This window comes from Cucurbita pepo, chromosome LG17, assembly GCF_002806865.2.
Source record: "Cucurbita pepo subsp. pepo cultivar mu-cu-16 chromosome LG17, ASM280686v2, whole genome shotgun sequence".
Classification (NCBI taxonomy): Eukaryota; Viridiplantae; Streptophyta; class Magnoliopsida; order Cucurbitales; family Cucurbitaceae; genus Cucurbita; species Cucurbita pepo.
The window spans coordinates 6,558,900-6,578,899 of NC_036654.1; the positions used below are offsets into that span (position 1 = coordinate 6,558,900).

Genomic DNA, 20,000 nt, shown 5'->3' on the forward strand with positions numbered 1-20,000 from the left:
TAGTTGAATAATGGGCCAAAAGAAAAAGAAGAGCCAACTTGTGGAACTTTTTGCTTTTTTAGTACAATTTTTAGTTTACACGTGTTATAATTTTATTGTTTTATTATATAATGCTCACATTTTTATTAAATATGATATGTTGTCACCCAAGATTAAAATATCAATTTTATGACAATGTTGCTAAGAATTCTAGAATTTAGAAACAGAAAATTAAAAAATAAATATTTTACACTTTAAATGAGTTAAAGAACTTATTATCAACATATTATACTCACATATTTATATTTGTTGCTATTTTGTTACTATAATATTTTATTGATTTTTATAATATATTAAAAATATTGGTGTTGAACCCACTCATATATTGAAACGTTAATAACGATAATTTAACCTCTTAGTAGAAATGTTACGTACAACTTTTGAGAAATTGTAACGATGATTAGCGATGATTCAAAGGTAAGAGCATATGTAACCAACCTAGTACATGCTTATTTATTTTTTTTTTAATATTAAATTACGATTTACTATTAAGGATTAAATAATCAAAAAATAATTTAAAAATTGATAAAATTAAAGTGTGTTATTATAAGCAATAAATAAATATATACACACATACATATATATATATATATATATATTAAAAATTAACAATAACTTCAGTTTTAACAATTATAAGAACTAGAAATGAAAATCGGAGAATAATGGTAAAAAACTAAAACTAAAATTTAATTTTAAAAATTTTCAAATACTCATCCAGTTATGAAAATATGAAATTGGGGAGAGCCCTATAAACACAATTTCCACAAATTTTGAGTCCAACCACCAAACATTGTTCACTCTAGAACAGATCAAATTCGCATAAAATTTAGTAAATAGAGAGCACCAAACAAAGAAGAATGACATTATCCATGCTAGAACTTCGTAGGCTAAGCATCAAAGTTATTGTTGATAAAATATTAGAAACATCTTTCATGCAAAAAACCCAGAAAAAATATAACAAAAGGAATTGTAAATGAACTTTAGACCATTCAAAACCATCTGGAAATCTTTCAACAGCTCAATCCAAAATTTTAATGACGAATAAGAAATTGTATCTCATCAGGCAAAACATAAGGTCTCTAATTAACAAAACATGTAATTGATTGATCAAGGGGCAACAACAATCCGGCCAGCGACTTGATCAAGATCCCGTCGTCCGCTCGAAGTAATTCTCCTTCCACTGCAAACCCATCCAGATAGAAAAGAAGATCAATAGATAATAATAATGTTGTAACATATGACTCAAAACCAGGGTAAATCGCAACATATAATAACAGGCAGTAGAGAAGTTATAATCACTAAGCTAATTATGGGGATCTTTGTACTCACCCCTTTGGGTCAACATCAACGATGTTCATCTCTTGCAATTGTTGTAAAATGTGACGGGCGATGGCACCGCTGCTTTCGCAGAAGTGTGGAGGACGACTACCATTCCTCTTGCTTCCACCATAAATCCTCTTGAATGCTCCCACACCAAGACCTCCCCTCAAGTAGATCTTCCTTGCCATGGATGCTGCATAATTTGGAAAAAGTGATCAAGAGAATAACACAAAATGAAAGCAATTGCTTTATGTTGGTTTTGTTTATTTCATACGAACACATGGAAGTCAAAAACATGAAAAGAGGGAACTAACCAGCTCTCACGTAATACCAGTCGGGGTCATAAGGAGCAAGCTCTTTGAATCTTGCAGTCTTAACAATGTCGGTCCATGGTGGAAGTTCAACCTGCTCGTAATTATGCATTGTATAAGAATTGTAAGCCACGTAGACCACCATTCGATTAACCAGTGAAGTATCGTAAAATGGGGAACTAAAACGGATAATCCAAACCAGGGAGTTCGAAAAAAGACTGACATAAAATGTTCTTATTCGTGGATATTATAAAATTCTAACTTATGGCCGAAAAATCATATAGACTAGTTAGCTCTGTCGAACATTAGGAATCCTAAAGTGAGAACATGTCTACATTGTATAGGATCCAAGAAACAGTCACAACCCACAAATTATTCACAGAAGAGGCATATTCAATGCACGAGCAGATAATCTAACAGCCTATTAAGGTTAAAAAAAAAAAAAAAAAAAAAAAAAAGAAAAGGAAGAAGAGAAGGGGGAAAGTGACAAAAGGTGGGAGAGAGTGAGCATAAAGAAAGGCAGGAGGAAGAGATGTCGGTAGTGATGGAGCAGGGACACTTGGCGGCCTCAAAGGAGGGGTGGGTGCCCTTTATTGCGGCACGTAACCCCTTTTTCCCATGCCTACGCCTGCCCTTTTCTCACTGCTTCCACTGCATTCTACACCCCACCCTCCTTATATCAATTTATTAAAAAAAAAAAAAAAAAAAAAAAAAAAAAAAAAAAAAAAAAAAAAAAAAAAAAAAAAAAAAATTAATCTATGCAATTTTGAACCTTCTAATTTAATATTATTCTATTTGGATTTATAGTTAGTAAAATATAAAAGAAAATACACAAATTTTCAAAATGGGTATATCGCAATTTAGAAATATTTATAAGATTTAATTAAATCATAGGAAATCAAATGAAAATTAAGTACGTTTTTTTAATTCAACATTCAGAGTTACGAATTTGAACATCTAAACATCAGATTCATTGCATATTAACTTAACATCTAAGTTATACTCTCGTCTCTATAATGAAAACTAGCATAAACCAAAAAATTGTAACGATGCTTTAAAATTAAAGGGATCAAATTGGAACTAAACTCAAACTATAGGGACCAATTGAAACTAAGCTCAATTTATAGGGACCCAATTGAAACTAAACTCGACCCAATTGAAACTAAACTTAAATTATAAGGATTGAATTGAAACACCGAACAACCAATTCTATGAAAGCGAAACCGGTAAGCTATTGTCGAACCAACTTAAGAGTGTATTTCAAACCGAATGGGTCGAGTTTGTTCAATCGGTTTCGTTGGTTTTTTGGGCTTCGTGGTAAAAAGTGCTTGAAACTTCACTCACACACATCTTGCTGGTCAACTTTAGAAGCTCACGAGACTCTTCATTCAACTGAACATTGTCCTGTTCCATTCTTTCAGCAACTATTAGTGGCATTTTACCAGCTTTTGCATATGTCCGCAATAGAGAATTGTATATCTCAGTATCCACATGACCAGCATTCCTAAGAATAATCAACAGCTGCTCCGCCCCTTCGAAGTTACCCTGCTCTTCGAGTCGCTTACACACTCCTTTAACCAGCCTCTCATCCGCGTTCCATTTCTTCACACTGCCAACAGCATTCTTGAAGAACTGCAGCACTTTCTCCATCTGATTCTCTTTCAGATAACCCCATGTGAGGAGCTCCCAAGTAGTGTAAGATGGTACGATTCCTTTAAGCGTCATTCGATCATAGAAACTCTCAGCTTGTTTCGTTTGGTTTTTGTTGATATATGCTGCAAGCAATATATTTGGAACCCGAGTATCACCCGTCCCAGAAACCGACTCCCATTCGGTGTAGAGTTTCTCAGCTTCCTCGAGCTTGTCAAGTTTCACAAGAGATGATATCATGCACATATACTCGCTATCATTCATCTTGCGGAAGGATGAGTTCATCTTTTTCCATATCCTGCAAACTCCATCCTTATCCCCCAAATTGGTATATAAGCTAAGAAGCGATGAAAACGAAATTCTGTTTCGTTTAGATGCCATTTTCTCCATATTCTTCAAAGTAGATGCTGCTTTTTCAGTAAGTTGTTGTTTGGAATACAAGTTAGCTAATGTGCTGAACGATACCCAATCCGGTTCGATCTTTGCGTTCTTCATCTCAAGGAAAATGTTTTCTGCAGCTTCAACATCATTTTGCAAAGTGCAAACATTCAACAAAAGATTGTATGTTACCACATCTGGTTTGGTGTTCTTCTTTAATTCTTGAACCAGAGCAGGAACCTTCTCTAGTCGCTTGTTCGCGATGTGAAGAGATAGCATGTGGTTGAAAGAAAGAGGACTTTTCAAGAAACCAAATTCAGACATTTTCGCCATTAGAGCCTCAGCTTTTTCAGATAGATTATTTTGCACAAACACGTGAAGAAGAGCTGTGTAGGCAGATTGACCTCTCATTTTATCAGGGAGATCCACAAAAAACTTTTCTGCACTACTCAGGCCGCGGATTTTTGAAATCAAATCCAGCTGAACTGCATAATCACCAGGTAGCAGCTTCATATCTTTCTGTAAAGTCATCCATTCACATATCTGCACAGTGGAAAGGTTCCAGATAGATTACTTGAGGCTATCTTCCTGATTCATTTGAGATTATGAACCAAAAGTAAGAGGCCAGGTCAGGGAATTATAATTCAGCACCTTCACCATAATCTATCGACCTGAGTTTTTGGATAATCTTGATTTAATCTAGTATTAGAGCAGTGAGCCCTGAAAATCACAGTGATATCATTTTTGCAACCATTTCTTCAGATTCATATTATAGAATCTTTAGCTAATTTCCAATCCCTCCAAATGTAAGATAATATATTAATAAGTTTAACCTAATTTCTCGGCCTCAAAATTAATATCATCAGATACTCTCTTGGAAGCTGAAGCTAGATATGACGAGCAACTCAGACATCAGATGAATTGAATTGACTCTGATTCGTCTATGAGTAAAAGTTCATAGCACAAGTAGAAGACAAGTTCATTCAGGCCTATGAATGCATAATCTCATAGAAAAAATACGCTACATATGTTCTACAAAAGAAGGAAAAAGGGAATCGAATACCTCGAGTGCGTGCTTGTAGCGCTTAAGCTTGCGAAGCTCCCGAACGATGCGATTGAGCTCGTACTTGCGAACAGTGTGGCCTTCTTCTTGCCATTTGCGAATGGCAATCACGGCGCTACGTTTGGGGAAAGCGAGGCTCATAAGCCTTCGCCCTAGCGTGTCTCGACCACCACCGCTTGTGCCAGAGCTGCCGGAGGCGGCTTCAAGTGTAGTGTTCTCCACCGCCGCCGCGTAGGCTTCGCCGGAAAATCGGCGGGCGGCCGTCGCTAGATATAGCCTTGGAGAACGGAGCATCGTGACTATCAGATACCACGTTTTGAAATGAGGGCGACGGCGAGGGACTATACTGGAAATATATATATATACTGAAAACAAAATGGCAAAAAGAAACAAATTTTCTTATAACTTCTTTCAATTTCATCCCATAAAAGGCGTCACAAATATATGGTTCAATTTTAAAAAATATATATTTGGGTACGAACCCTTGTCCTCCCTTCTCGAGGAGCTCGTGAGTAAAAGTTTAAACTAAAGTGGCTTCGATACACGAGGCAGATGTCTATGTAACATCTCAAGCCCACCGTTAGTAGATATTATCCGCTTTAGCTCGTTATATATCGTTGTCAGTCTCATCTACTAGGAAGAGGTTTCCACACCTTTACAAAAAACGTTTCATACTCTGACACACCGATTGGTGTTTTGACTATAATACTATTTGTAACAGTTCAATCTCATTGTCCACTTTTGCCCTGTTACGTATCGCCGTCAACCTCACGATTTTAAAACATGTCAGTTAAAAATAGGTTTCCACACGCTTATAAATGAATGTTTCCCTCTATAACCAACGTGGGATTCCACAGTATGTTGAAAAAAGAGCTTTGGTTTGCAACAAGGGCACTAGCGGTAGCTGTCATCTATTCTTATTTTATCGTTTTAATTTAAACACTAAATAATTTTATTAAATTATATTAAATTATTGTTTTCGAACATTATTTGTCATCAACATTTAAATTTAAATATTAAAACTTTTTGACCATACAAAAATTAGTTTTATAAAGCTAAATTGTCACCATAATAAAAATTATTGAGTAAACAAATATATTTAAATGAAAAACTTTAATTTGACTTTGTATTTATTTAAATATTAATTAATTTGGAGGGATTTTGTATGAATTTTAAATTAGCAATATTATTGGCTACGCACAACACACCGCATTTTTTGCCTTAGATGCAGTCGGCCCAATATTTTCCACCCTGCGACTTCTCCAATCTCTTATGCTTCCGACGGACTAATTTCTCTCTCTCTCTCCCTCTCTCTCTCTCTCTCTCTCTCTCTCTCTTACGTTTTGAAATGAGGGCGACGGCGAGGGACTATACTGGAAATATATATATATACTGAAAACAAAATGGCAAAAAGAAACAAATTTTCTTATAACTTCTTTCAATTTCATCCCATAAAAGGCGTCACAAATATATGGTTCAATTTTAAAAAATATATATTTGGGTACGAACCCTTGTCCTCCCTTCTCGAGGAGCTCGTGAGTAAAAGTTTAAACTAAAGTGGCTTCGATACACGAGGCAGATGTCTATGTAACATCTCAAGCCCACCGTTAGTAGATATTATCCGCTTTAGCTCGTTATATATCGTTGTCAGTCTCATCTACTAGGAAGAGGTTTCCACACCTTTACAAAAAACGTTTCATACTCTGACACACCGATTGGTGTTTTGACTATAATACTATTTGTAACAGTTCAATCTCATTGTCCACTTTTGCCCTGTTACGTATCGCCGTCAACCTCACGATTTTAAAACATGTCAGTTAAAAATAGGTTTCCACACGCTTATAAATGAATGTTTCCCTCTATAACCAACGTGGGATTCCACAGTATGTTGAAAAAAGAGCTTTGGTTTGCAACAAGGGCACTAGCGGTAGCTGTCATCTATTCTTATTTTATCGTTTTAATTTAAACACTAAATAATTTTATTAAATTATATTAAATTATTGTTTTCGAACATTATTTGTCATCAACATTTAAATTTAAATATTAAAACTTTTTGACCATACAAAAATTAGTTTTATAAAGCTAAATTGTCACCATAATAAAAATTATTGAGTAAACAAATATATTTAAATGAAAAACTTTAATTTGACTTTGTATTTATTTAAATATTAATTAATTTGGAGGGATTTTGTATGAATTTTAAATTAGCAATATTATTGGCTACGCACAACACACCGCATTTTTTGCCTTAGATGCAGTCGGCCCAATATTTTCCACCCTGCGACTTCTCCAATCTCTTATGCTTCCGACGGACTAATTTCTCTCTCTCTCTCCCTCTCTCTCTCTCTCTCTCTCTCTCTCTCTCCTTTTCGCTGTTCCAATGGCAGCTAAGACCGGCACCCGTACCAGCATTCGGATCGTGGTTGCTGGCGATCGAGGCACCGGAAAATCCAGCTTGATTGCTGCTGCCGCCTCCGAATCATTCCCTGACAACGTTCCTTCCGTTCTTCCTCCTACTCATCTTCCTGCCGATTTCTACCCCGACGGCGTCCCGCTCACCATTATAGACTCCTCTTCCAGGTATAGCGCTGATCTTATTCGTGTGTTCTGCGACAATTGCGTGGTTCGCATGCCATTTTTTTGATATGGATTCGTTTGTGTTTTTCAGTTTTAGGAAGTTTTAGTGTTTGATGCAACTTCCATTGTTTATTTCCTAAAAAATGTCCATTCGACGGTTCAATGGAAGAATGTTTGTGTGTTTGTGTATTTTTTTTGGTTTCTGAGTGCTTCGAGTGTCATATTTGATACGGATTTGTCATTGTTTTTCAGTTTAGGGAGTGCTAGTTTTTAGTGCAACTCTCCTTTCTTATTTCGTCAAAATTGTCATCCGACGGTTCGATTGAAGAATTTTGTGTGTTTGTGGTTTCTGAGCGATCCGAATGTCATTATTTGTTATGGATTCGTTTGTGTCTTTCAGTTTTAGGGAGTTCTAATGTAATTGTAACTCTCATTTTTTTCATCTCTTCAAAAGTTTTATCCGATGGATCAACTGAATTTTTTTTTTCTGTGTTTGTAATTTCTTAGTGATTAGAATGTCATATTTGATATGGATTCGTTTGTGTTTTTCAGTTTCAGGTAGTGTCTGTATTTAATATAATGTCCATCTCTCTCTTTCCTCAAATTTTTCATTCAACGGTTCAATTAAAGAGTGCTCGAGTATTTATGATTTCTTAGTGATTCGCATGTCATATTTGATAAGGCTTCGTTTTTTTTTTTCGTTCAGTTCCTTTTCACTGCTAAAAATGAAAAAATATCAACGTAACTGTGACTTCTGATTGATTCGATTGTCATATTTGATATAGGTTCGTATTTGTTTTTTAGTTTTGTATTGGTGTTTAATGACATCCATTTTTCTTTCCTCAACATTTGATTTCACGGTAGTGATTTTATCCCATGCGTAATGTTTCCTTTTTATTTATATATTTATCATCATTGTTCGACTTCACATAGTTACTCATTTTCTTGCTGCGATTTCATTTTTTAATTAATTTCTCATGATCTATCTTTAATTAGCATGGATAACAAATTTAAGCTCTACGAAGAATTGAAGCGTGCGGATGCAGTGTTATTGACGTATGCATGTGATCAACCAATGACACTTACTCGTTTGACCACATACTGGCTCAATGAGTTGCATCAGTTGGGGGTGAAGGCACCGGTTATTCTGGTTGGTTGCAAGCTAGATTTGCGAGACGAACACCGGCCAACGAGCATGGAGGATATCGTGGCACCAATTATGAAACAGTTTAGGGAGATTGAAACTTGCATAGAATGCTCTGCAGCTACGTTACTTCAGGTACTTGAGAAGGCATTCATTCTTCTTGCATATTTATTTATTCTGCTTAGAGCTTTCTTCTTTTGCTTACTTGATTTATGAAGTTTGTAATTGAGAAGTGAGCATCAGTTAGTTTTTAGGGGTTTGTATGATTGTATCCCAAGGACATTTTTATTTCTTTTCATATCTAGGGATGAAGAGTTCATATCTTGTTTTTTTTAAAAAAAAAAACTTGAGTAACATGCACGGTCATTTGTTGTTTTTCTTGTGGTTAAATTTAGCCGTCATTAATTTCTTCATAACAGTAAGTTGCACCTTAATGCTATTGCTATTTGTAGTGAAGTCGATGGAATGTCTTCTGCCATTTCATTTCAATTATTGTGGAAACGTTATTTGATATACGGCATATCAGATGTCCAATTTTGTGAAATATAGTTCAAATAGTGAAAAATGAAGAAGCGTTGAAATGAAAGAAGAGGGAAGGAACTTATCTACCACACTCCCTATCACTTCCATTTGCTTTTTTAGTGTTGTTCTTATCTGTTTTCGTACGATTTAAAATATCTCATAGTGCTTAAACTTCTCCGTCAATTAAAAGCCTATTATGCATTCCAGGTTTGTTCTTGGAGAATTTGAATCTTGAAACTCCAAACTACTTGTCCACAGGTGCCGGAAGTATTTTACTATGCTCAAAGGGCAGTGCTTCATCCAACAGCACCATTATTTGATTTAGAAAGACAAAGTTTGAAACCTCGATGCAAAAATGCTTTGAGAAGGATATTTACTCTTTGTGATCGTGACATGGATGGTGCCCTTAGTGATGAAGAGCTGAATGAATTTCAGGTCACATTCTTGAGTCCCTCTCCTTGTGTACAACTAACTGCATCACCACCTCACACACACTCTAAGAAAAGAGAGAAAAAAAAAAAACTTCTTGTTTTCCCTCTGGTGGTTTTATTGCACTTTCTCCCTCTTTTTTTGAAGCTAACATGTATCAACTATTAAACAGGTCAAGTGCTTCAATGCTCCACTGCAGCCTAATGAAATAGTGGGCGTTAAAAGAGTTGTGCAAGAGAACTTATCAATTGGAGTCAATGATCATGGTCTTACCCTACCTGGGTTCCTATTCCTTCATGCTCTGTTCATAGAAAAGGGCCGCCTTGAGACTACTTGGGCAGTATTAAGGAAATTTGGCTATGATGATGATTTAAATTTGAGTGGAGATTATCTTCCAGTTCCATCTAAGCAAGCTCCTGATCAGGTAGGTACCATTTTCTTCACCCGATCACCATTCAAAAATTAAAAAGTGGTTTATTATTTTAGATGAAAGGCCAACTCTCCAGCACTTCACCACAGGGCGGGGATATGCAACCTTGACCGAGCATGTTCTTAACTCAAGCTCAAACATACTATTTTATGCTATTATGGTTTTTTATAGTTCAAAAACCATTGAGTACCGTTTGCGTAAACTATCATGGGTTGACCTAATGGTTAATAAGTACCATGGAATAATAGAGGGCTTAGGAAGGGCTTGCATCTTGTGAGTTGGTAGGTAGTTTCTAAGCTGTTCGACTTGGGAGGTTTAGGCATTGGTAAAGTAAGGGTGAGACAAGGCCTTGTTGGCTCAATGGCTTTGGCGATTCCATCATGAAACCAACACCTTACGACACAAGGTTATTGGTCTTCACCCCTTTGAGTGAAGCGCGGCTGGGGTTCTAGGCACTTCCAATAAACCGTGGAAAGATAGTTTGATTTATTTTGCTTTTTGTTCTCAATTTGTTCTTAGTGTGGTGGGAGATGGGTGAATACTTACTTTTGGGAGGACAAGTGGTTGGGTGATAGACTCATTTTCCTAGTTAAATCACTTGTCTTCGTTGAGGAATGAGTTGGTGGCTTCGATCCTTTTGCTCTCTCATTATTCTTCTAAAGCCACACCTTCTCCCTCTGGTTTTTGTTGTGTGTTTGACCAATAGGGAAATGACAAATGTTATCACTTTGTTATCCTTGATTAATGAGTTTTGGTTTAGTCCCAGTTAGGGGGAATATTTGACTTTGGAGTCCTTGTCTGTCCAAAGGTCGTTCTTTCCTTTGGTCCTTACTTATTCTTGCCCTGTCGAGTGGTTCTGTATTCTCCTCGTGAAAGGTGAAGGTTCCAAAAAGGTTGAGTTTTTTGTGTGGTAGGTTTGGCATGGAAGGGTTGACACCTTGGATCAGATGTTGGCTAGAGGGTCCCTCTTGATCGGGCTATTTTGTTGTATTCTTTTGCAAGAGTGCAGCCAATAATGTATCATTTTAGTTGCGTTTGAATTTTACAGTATGTAACTACCGTGAATAATTATTATTTTTCCACTGTTACAATTTTCTCAATAGATGTTTGTACATAAAATACTTACTTGATGTTATTGTTAGAGCATGGAGCTGTCAAATGAAGCTTTGGATTTCTTGCGTGGCGTATTCCAATTGCTTGACACAGATAATGTGTGTATTTACCTACCCTGAGGTTTTTTTACACTGTTTCTTTTCTCTTCCTACTGTAATGGTATGGTATTTGGTAGTTGAGGCTTTTAACGGCGTTAACCTTCTTTATCTAAACCTTAAAATGCATTTGGTTGGGATTGCTAGGACGGAGCCCTGCGTTCAATAGAGCTCGAGGAACTATTCAGTACTGCTCCAGAATGGTACACTTTGTTACTCTAGAAACCTTTTCTCATGTAACATATCATGCATTTAAATGTTACCCATATTAAGCTTTTGGCATGTCCTCCATTATTGCTTCATCTTTGTGCAGATTTTGTATTTTACTCGTTCCATCTTAAGATTTAAAAACTTTATATTTTTTTGACAGATTATTGCAAAACTATTCATTTTATTGGAACTGTCAAACTATTTAATCACTATACTTTTACTTTGTTGCTGCTTATGCTTCTTTTTAGTATAATTCCATTGTAAAAGTTTCTTTCACTAATATGTGCAGATATTATTGATATTTAACTGCTCTATGTAATATTTTCTGATTTCATATCCTCACATTTACTTTGCATGTTTAAATCAGTCCTTGGGATGACCCTCCTTACAAGGATTCTGCAGAGAAAACTACTCTTGGAAATTTAACTCTCAGTGGGTTTCTATCGCAGGTATGTTAATGAGAGCTATTTTTTGCTACATTAACCATTCTTATATACTATGTGAATATGAGTACTGTCGAGAAAGATGGAAAAATACGAATGGGCATAAAAAAGAAAACAGCTCGATGAGAGGAGCTAAATTAAAACAAAAAAGGAGCTCCAATCTAACAAAATAGGACCTCAAGGGTTGACACTCATGCCCATGAAGAAACATGAAATCTAATAAAAGATCAAACCTCCTCCCAAGAACTCTTCGATCCTCTGAAAATATTGCTGTACCTCTCAACCCAAAGCCCCTAGGAAATTGTAGAGAAGCCAACATGCCATAACAACAGCCCCTTCTCTCGAAATGGAGAGTGGAAACACAAAGAACCTCCTCCAGTATAGAACTGCAATCTCTAGGGTGAGCCAAATAAACACGAAGGTCTAAAAAAATGATTCTGAACTAAGAATGAAGTGACAACACCATAACAGATGATTAAGTCCTCAGTGCCTTCTTGCAAAGGATATAACATTTTGGCTCTATCAAAAAGGATAAATATCCTGCAAATACAACCCAAAGTATTAATTCTGCCATGTAAAACCCAACACACAAAAAAAATCTCACCTCCTTGGGAGTGTTAACAAAGCAACAAAAAAGTGGGGGAAATGGAGGGGTTTAAAATTTAAGTTGTTAACTTCTTTACAACTTGTTTAAAAACTCTAGCCTCGGTTCTTTTTATTCACCTTGGTGCAGATCTCTTATTCTTGAAGAGATACCATCGGCTCGGTCGGAAGACTTGCCTTATGTATGACGACGCGTGCCAAGTGGTCCTTGCACGTGTCATTTATGCTTTACGTTATATGATGACGTGATGACGTTATATGATGATGTTGTGATGACGTGATGACATTATATGATGACGTAGTGACGTTATATGATGATGCATGAAAACATGATGATGATAATGCATGAAAACATGATGATGTAAGATGTATGATGATGAGATGACTTAATATGATGATATTCCCTATTAAGATGATGTGCATGCATTAAATGTCATGATGCATTATGACGAAGAGTTTTCTAAGACACAACCCTAATTGATGTTAATGATGATGATTGTATGAAGGTCAATGCATGCATGTTACCTAAGGTAATGTGTGAATGATGTATAGGGTTGTGATAAGAATTATTTAAAGATGAAAACTATAGGGACCTCATGCATTTTGTGTGTACATATACATCAGGTTACTTCCTCATTTATATGATGAGTACGGACGCGTACAAGATGATGATGATGATCATGTTTCGCATAACATTCAGGGGTCTGTTGACCTCCGGACGTCGCCACGAACAGCTAGCTCGACTATGATGGGTCCAGGGAGTGTGAACCGCCCGGGGATCCATGCTCACACATATGGGTTGTGTGTAGGAAAGTATTACACAACCAATTTGTTCGGACTGGAGGCCACTCCTATGATGGTTTTAACGATAGGTCCCTAATCATGAGTTGCATGTGTTTGCATTCCCTGACTCCAATAGTAGGGTCACTTACTGAGTATTTCTTAAAATACTCACATCACATGCTATTTCTATTTCAGGTAAAGGCAAGACACTCTTGTACGGCTGACGAGACTTTGACACATGCATAGGATAGGTGTATTTATTTTCTTAGACTTAGGTTAGAATAAGGTTGTTTTTATCCTTAATGTTTATTTATTTTATTTATGCCATTTTAAAGACGTTTTCGAACACATAAGTCCATTACAGTGTTTTATGATGAAGTTTTTAAATGTTTATTTCTGCATAAGAGAGTGTGTTATGATGACGGTAGTGACATTAGATTAGTAGAAATCTAGGGTCATTACATCTCCAGAGGTGAAGCTGAGAGCGTCATTCATGAAAAAACAATTGTTCATGAAAAATCCAAGAAGACTAACTAATAGTGTAATTAGAGACTTCTAGACCAGCCACTTGGTGTTAACTAGAGTATGGTTTCTTTTCCTTGGGATATGCCATTTGGGAAGGTACCTATTGGAAGTTGAGAATTCATGGTATAGAATTATTGCTTGCACGATGGTGACTAGACTGATGAATAGTTCGGTAAGAAACACTCCTGCAGTAGGTCCAAAAAGCCCTTGGTTTTCCCATTTTTCTTTTTTGATATTCATCAGTATTCGGGTTAGAACACCTTGAGTAATCTCATGAGACAATTGCTCGACCTGATAACATTTTATTGACAAATAACTCATTGGATTTTAATATTCTTGGTATGTGGGCACCACCATGTGATTTCAACCAATTCCCCAAGAGCCCCTTTACTTTTTTCACTTGCCTCTCCATTCTTTAATGAAGAAATATCCATGTTACAAATACTGTTTGGATATCTGGGGTATATTACTCGTTAGCAAAATAACTTGTTAGAGCAGTGGTTATAAATACAAAAGGTTGGGGGGTTTCTAGGCAAGAAAATTTTGAGGAATGGGGGACTTTAGGCCTCTCGAAGTGTTTGGGATATCGTAATTTTGATTTCTTATACCTATAATATTTTCTATTAAATTCCTTTCAAATAAAAAATAACAGGATCGATTCCTGGTCACCTTTTACTCATCTCACCTTGCGTTCCAAGGCTTTGGTGGAAGCTGCTTAACCTTTTTTTTGGTGTTTGGTTGCCCTTTGCTTTGAGAATTACCAAAGCCCTACTGTTTAAAGGTGAGGTGAGGATCATTCGGCTCAATGCCTCTGTGGCCATTTTGTCAGAAGTTCTCTAGAGAAGAAAGAGAGAACATTTCAAAAGTCCGTGGGATATTATTCTTTCGTAGCTTCTTTTAGAATTCTTTATCCAATTCTTTCTGTAACTATCCGTAATGTTTCTATTATTGCCGATGGGGAGTTTTTTTTTTCTTCAAATTTTTTGTTTCTTTTCCCATTTTTTGTTATCTCATTCCATCTATAAATTTATTGTTTCTCATCTGAAATGAACTCCAGATAGTTTCACAAGGTTATGTCTCCCCTTGTAGCTTCATTTGTTCAATGAAATGATATTTTGTCGTATAAAAAAATTGATCGATTATGACAACAGTAACTCTATTATGTGAATGCAGTGGGCGTTGATGACGATATTGGATCCTCCAAGTAGTTTGGCTAATTTAATATACATTGGATATGGTGGTGATCCAGCTAAAGCACTCCGTGTTACGAGGAGAAGATTGGCTGATCGAAAAAAACAAAAAACAGAAAGAAATGTGTTCCAATGCTTTGTTTTTGGTCCTAAAAAGGCTGGAAAATCTGCTCTTTTGAACACCCTAATTCGAAGGTCTCATTCCTGTACTGATCACTCGTTTGTGATGATTTCACTAATACCTTTGCTGAACCAGCTTTATCCCGCAACCTTTAGAATATCTTCATTATTATCATCTTCAAATTGCTTTTTACTTGCAGGCCTTTTTCAAAAAATTATAGCTCAACAACTGAAGATAGTTACGCTATGAATATGCTTGAAAGTGTTCAGGTGACTTCAATGTGTTTTCAGAGTTTCATGCTTTCGTAATATTGAAGTTTGCATGTTTACCTTTTTTAATATAGTTTTCATAGTTTGAAAATCTTTATCTATTTGGCTTTTTTACCAAGTTTATTATACTGTTTAATGTTATTAGGGAGGTCAGAAGACACTTATATTGAGAGAGATACCTGAAGATGGTGTCCAAAAATTTCTTTCGAATGAAGAGTGTTTGGCCGGATGTGATGTTGCTGTCTTTGTCTATGACAGGTACCATGCCATTTTTGCTTGATTTTCATTGGTAACAGGATAGACAACAATATGAAAGTTTCCTGTGGTTGCATTTGGGGTAACTGCAACTTTAAAAGTTGAAAATTGGCTCTTCTTCAATGAAAAGTTTCATTTTTGTTAAAAAATAAGACTTGAAAACTGGCTGCTTGTGACTCGAAAATGTGTCACTTGTTAATAAATGTATATGACCTATGATATTTAGAAACACGAACTTAGTAAATTGATGCATGCTTTGATATGTCACATTTCCATAGTCATCTTAATTACGATGAGCAACATTAAACTAAAAGCAGCTTTCACTATCATGGTGGATCATTGTGTGTCAATTATGTTTCTTTCTCTAATATAAAGCTTCATTTCGATATTGATTTACTCTCTCCAGTTCAGATGAAGATTCATGGAATAGATCTAGAGAATTACTTGTGGAGATTGCGAGGAAGGGGGAAGTAAGCGGTTTCGGAGTTCCTTGTATTGTTATTGCTGCTAAGGATGATCTTGATCCAACTCCACTTGCTGTACAAGATTCAGTGAGGGTATACTTACCATTCTTGCCTTTATACCCATCGTTTGAAATTTCATGCGTGTCGAAATACCTGCTCTCGAATGTGAAAGGATAAATGTATTTTGTACGTGATTCCCTAGAATATTAGTTTAATTTAGTCATCTATTTTAGGTTTGTCAGGGATTGGGAATCGAATCTCCTATACCTGTGAGCTCAAAATCAGGCGACTCCAACAATGTATTCAATAAGATTCTGAGTGCAGCAGAACACCCTCATGCGTGCATTCCAGAAACCGAGCGAGGGAGGAACCGAAAACGGTACCACAAACTGTTTAACCGCTCTCTGATATTCGTCTCAGGTACGTTTGTTGTTCATCCATTTATAGATAATCTTGCAACTCCTCTAGAATTACCATTATTTCTATCAAGCCAAATGCCTTGTAAAATAGCTAATAAAAACAAGCATAGAAACATATTTTCATATCTTGTTAAAAAGAAAGGAATATGTCTCTAATATTTAATCTACCATTTTGCTGGCTTATCTTCTGTTTCAAATTACAGTTGGAGCTGCTGCGGGCGTTGTCGGGCTAGCAGCGTTCCGTGCATACGCTGCCAGGAAAAACACCTCAAATTAGCTGCAAGAAATCAACTTATGTGGTTGCTGTTAAGTACTGCAATAACATGGTCAATTTTTTAGTTCCACGTCTTTGTCTAATTGATGCTCTGATGTAATGTAGAAGAATATTTGATTATTTATAGATGATAGAATATTTTGTTGTTTCTTTCAAGTTCCAAGCGTGGAAGTATCTCGACATCCTATTCTTCCATCTCTTGTTATTTGTTTCAAATTCTTTGTCTAACTTAAATTTATGAACCAGAAGGAATTCAAAGAGGACTTGGGGCTGGCTGGTCCTGTATGTGGAAGGAGTTTGTTGAGGCTTCCAGCTTTCCAAGTAACTGATGTTATTTAAAGAAATTTTAATAATGCAACGATCGATGCTGCTCTAATTTTTACTGTTTTGTGCTTTATTTTGGATACAACTGTGCTGTGTTTCCCTTTGGCTGCGCAGCTGCACGTCCAGGTTCTATCCTCGCACTTAATTACGTTATCTTGTCATATAGTATTTTTTTGTTAGTTCAACAAATGTGAAGGTAGGAATTTGAACTTTTGACCTCGAGAAGAGTAGATATCTTTCTTCGTTCAACAAATGCATTCGTCTCCAGGTTCTTTCCCCACGATTCTTTCATATTGAGTTTCTCGTTTGCTGATCTCTTTCTTCGTTTTTCCACCGCTGAATTTTTTCGATTGTCATGATTCTATACTACTGTTCTACCTTTAATTATTATTTTAAGAAAATGAAGTTCAAGGGGATAGTTGGTTATCAACTTATTTTGATTTTTTTTTCTCTCTGTGAGCAGTTTTTGCAATTGTGATCTTTTTCTTTGTAGCATAGCTTTGGGGAAGATGGGACATTGGGGGTTTTCTCAGACAATAAATATTAGGAATTGCCTTTTCAAAGGGTATATAGATTGCACAACCAACAAGTTGGTATCAGATCATCAAGCTTTTAATAGAACAGACAAAAACATGCATGTAGCTATTGGATCACTTTGATAACCTACCACACCAACAACCCTATCGCCTTCAACATTTTCATTTGTTCTTGAAAAAGTTTATATCTCAGCTAGTTTAGGATCTGTAGACAGAGATATCGGTTGTCTGTCTGTCGATGCAAAATTAAGTTAGTTTAAATGCTTAAAAGATACTTGTGGTGCATTTACGATTAATTTTTTTGGAGTGTCACATATTTGAGTTAGTGCTGCATTTGAAGTTTCTAGAACCAATTTTAACCATGTTAATGGGCATAATTTTGTTTTTAAAAAGGCAATCTTACTCAAATTACATGTCAAATTCTATCTTGGGATGATGTCTTGGATTATTTGTACATATTAGTGAAAAACTTGGTACGATTTGGTTAGTATTCGAATGTTTTAGTTTCTGTTTTGCGTGCTCAATTTGCTAATAGCTACGAGGCTTCAGAAACAAAGTTAACTTGGTTTCATTTTGTATTAAGTTAAGGGAATGACTATTATCCTTAAGTTAACTCCGTCCTTTGTAGAGAATGTAGTCAATGTTTGTTGTTTGTAAAAGCTTCAAATTAATTGATATTGTAACTAAGTGAAGCTCTCTTGTTATACTCTTACTCTAGTCAAATATTCTATTTACTTTTCAGCCTTTGTGCGGTGAGCTCGTTGGCAAATTAAGGTCAATGGTCTCGAGGTAGTACTTGCCACCTACACACAAGATGTCATAGGTTCGAATCTTTGTTTTATGGGTCATATTTATATACAACCATTTCAGAATTAAGTTCATCTGTTCTCATCCACAGTACCTTCGTCTCTTTAGAGCTCTTGAACTTCTAGCCAATTAAGATTTATAACTATTTCTTATATATGGCGTATGGAATTTTCATCGATGTATCCCACACATAGGTAGCTCCATTGTTCTTATTAGATATGATTATAATTGATCCGTGTTTGTTTCTTATGCAATCTACTGTCCTAGGTGAATTCATACTTAATAGATGATTTTTTTAACGAAAAAAGGAAGCAAAATCTTTAGGTTATAGCCTTATTCGTTGCAGAATGTATAATAGACATTACTTTTGTATAGTTTTAGGGACATCCAACGTTGGAATCGTTGGTTGTCACTACAAGGGGGAAAAGAATTGTGTCCGTCAGCTAATTGTTGTCCACATGTCAGCCGTCAGATTTGCAAATCCCCAAACCTTAGGTAATTTTGTCTGACAGGTAGGGAACATGGACGGCTAGGATTTATCTTCCACTTAACTGATATAATTACCATTGTTGATTTGGCAATTTTATTCAACCAAGCTATATTGTCAACTCTATTACATAATATTCTAAGATCGTACGAGTCTGGAAATAAATTAGTTAAGTAGATTTTACGATGTAATATTAAATTTTGAATTTTTAGAAATTATATTGGCTTAACTTTATTTATATTATGTTTGTTCAAATAATAAATGTGAAAAAGTTCTCTGAGGCCTCGATAATAAGAGTTTCTTCCCAAACACGACCTTTCTTCCCATGTGGAAGAGAAGCGTGGTTGATTATTCTTTGATTCTTTATGGATAGTACGATATTCAATATGCAAGAATATGTTAGACTCATATTTTGTTTGATAGTAATTATCGGTAAGAACCTTATAAAGATAATCGAGAATAAAAAAGACTCGCAATTGTTTTACCGTGTTTTGTCACAAAAATATAATAAAAATCAATTCTTTTTTCAACAATTTCCTTAATGTTAGTGTATTCTTTTATATATATATATATATATATATATAAAAAGACCCTTTCTACTTTTTTTTTAATTAATATTTTTAATAAATATAAAACACATGTGTCATATTTTTCTTGGTTCATTTTATGAAAACACAAATAAACAAAAAGGAGCTCGAGTGAAAAATGAAATATTCGGATTGGGTCGATGACATGGGTCTCGTCCTACATTACATGTAAGATGTGGAGAATGTTAAACTTTACCACGTAGGACAATAGTGTGACACGGAAGCAGACACCATATATAAACCTCTAACGGAAGCAGACACCACATATAAACCTCTAAAGTTTCTCTCTCTTGCGTGTGGATTGGAAGGCTTCCTATTCCTATGACACAAATTTGTTTATCTTGATGAACGGAGTATTCGTGAATTGAGTTGAGTTGGGATTAAACAATTTTTAAATTTAATTTAATTATTCGAATCGCAAATTTTCCTAACCTAAGTAATTTTTATTTTTAATAAAAATAAAATGTTCATATGTAAACCATTATTTCCAAATGTTAGAATTAAAATTTATCATATGTATTTTGAATTTTTTTAAAAAGAATTGTTAGAAAAAAAAAAAAAGTGTATATATGCATATATAATTATAGGATAAACAAATAAATATTTTTGTCAATGCTTCTCCCTTATATAGT

General features: G+C 35.5%; 3 protein-coding genes across 4 annotated transcripts; 1 reads left to right on the forward strand and 2 right to left on the reverse strand.

Annotated features, from left to right (window-relative positions):
* Nucleotides 1-949: 949 nt before the first annotated feature.
* LOC111778217 (40S ribosomal protein S19-1-like) lies at nt 950-1,830 on the reverse strand. Its single transcript, XM_023657911.1, has 3 exons — nt 1,674-1,830; nt 1,369-1,552; nt 950-1,219 (listed from the first exon to the last, which is right to left on the reverse strand). Exons 1-3 carry the CDS (start codon nt 1,813-1,815, stop codon nt 1,147-1,149), a joined length of 399 nt encoding a protein of 132 aa, XP_023513679.1. The 5' UTR covers nt 1,816-1,830; the 3' UTR covers nt 950-1,146.
* Nucleotides 1,831-2,699: 869 nt separating this feature from the next.
* On the reverse strand, nt 2,700-5,102 carry LOC111779367 (pentatricopeptide repeat-containing protein At4g02820, mitochondrial). 2 transcript variants are annotated; one of them, XM_023659521.1, is made up of 2 exons: nt 4,762-5,102; nt 2,700-4,241 (listed from the first exon to the last, which is right to left on the reverse strand). In XM_023659521.1, exons 1-2 carry the CDS (start codon nt 5,053-5,055, stop codon nt 2,955-2,957), a joined length of 1,581 nt encoding a protein of 526 aa, XP_023515289.1. In that variant the 5' UTR covers nt 5,056-5,102; the 3' UTR covers nt 2,700-2,954. The 2 variants fall into 2 exon arrangements, with proteins under 2 accessions (XP_023515289.1, XP_023515290.1); XM_023659522.1 differs by having other exon boundaries at nt 2,700-4,286; nt 4,762-4,821.
* A 927-nt stretch (nt 5,103-6,029) lies between these two features.
* LOC111779231 (mitochondrial Rho GTPase 2-like) lies at nt 6,030-17,009 on the forward strand. Its single transcript, XM_023659334.1, has 14 exons — nt 6,030-6,058; nt 7,096-7,341; nt 8,335-8,617; nt 9,263-9,439; nt 9,606-9,857; nt 11,006-11,074; nt 11,219-11,274; nt 11,649-11,730; nt 14,809-15,020; nt 15,146-15,215; nt 15,361-15,473; nt 15,877-16,027; nt 16,168-16,354; nt 16,557-17,009. Exons 2-14 carry the CDS (start codon nt 7,142-7,144, stop codon nt 16,628-16,630), a joined length of 1,926 nt encoding a protein of 641 aa, XP_023515102.1. The 5' UTR covers nt 6,030-6,058; nt 7,096-7,141; the 3' UTR covers nt 16,631-17,009.
* Nucleotides 17,010-20,000: the final 2,991 nt, after the last annotated feature.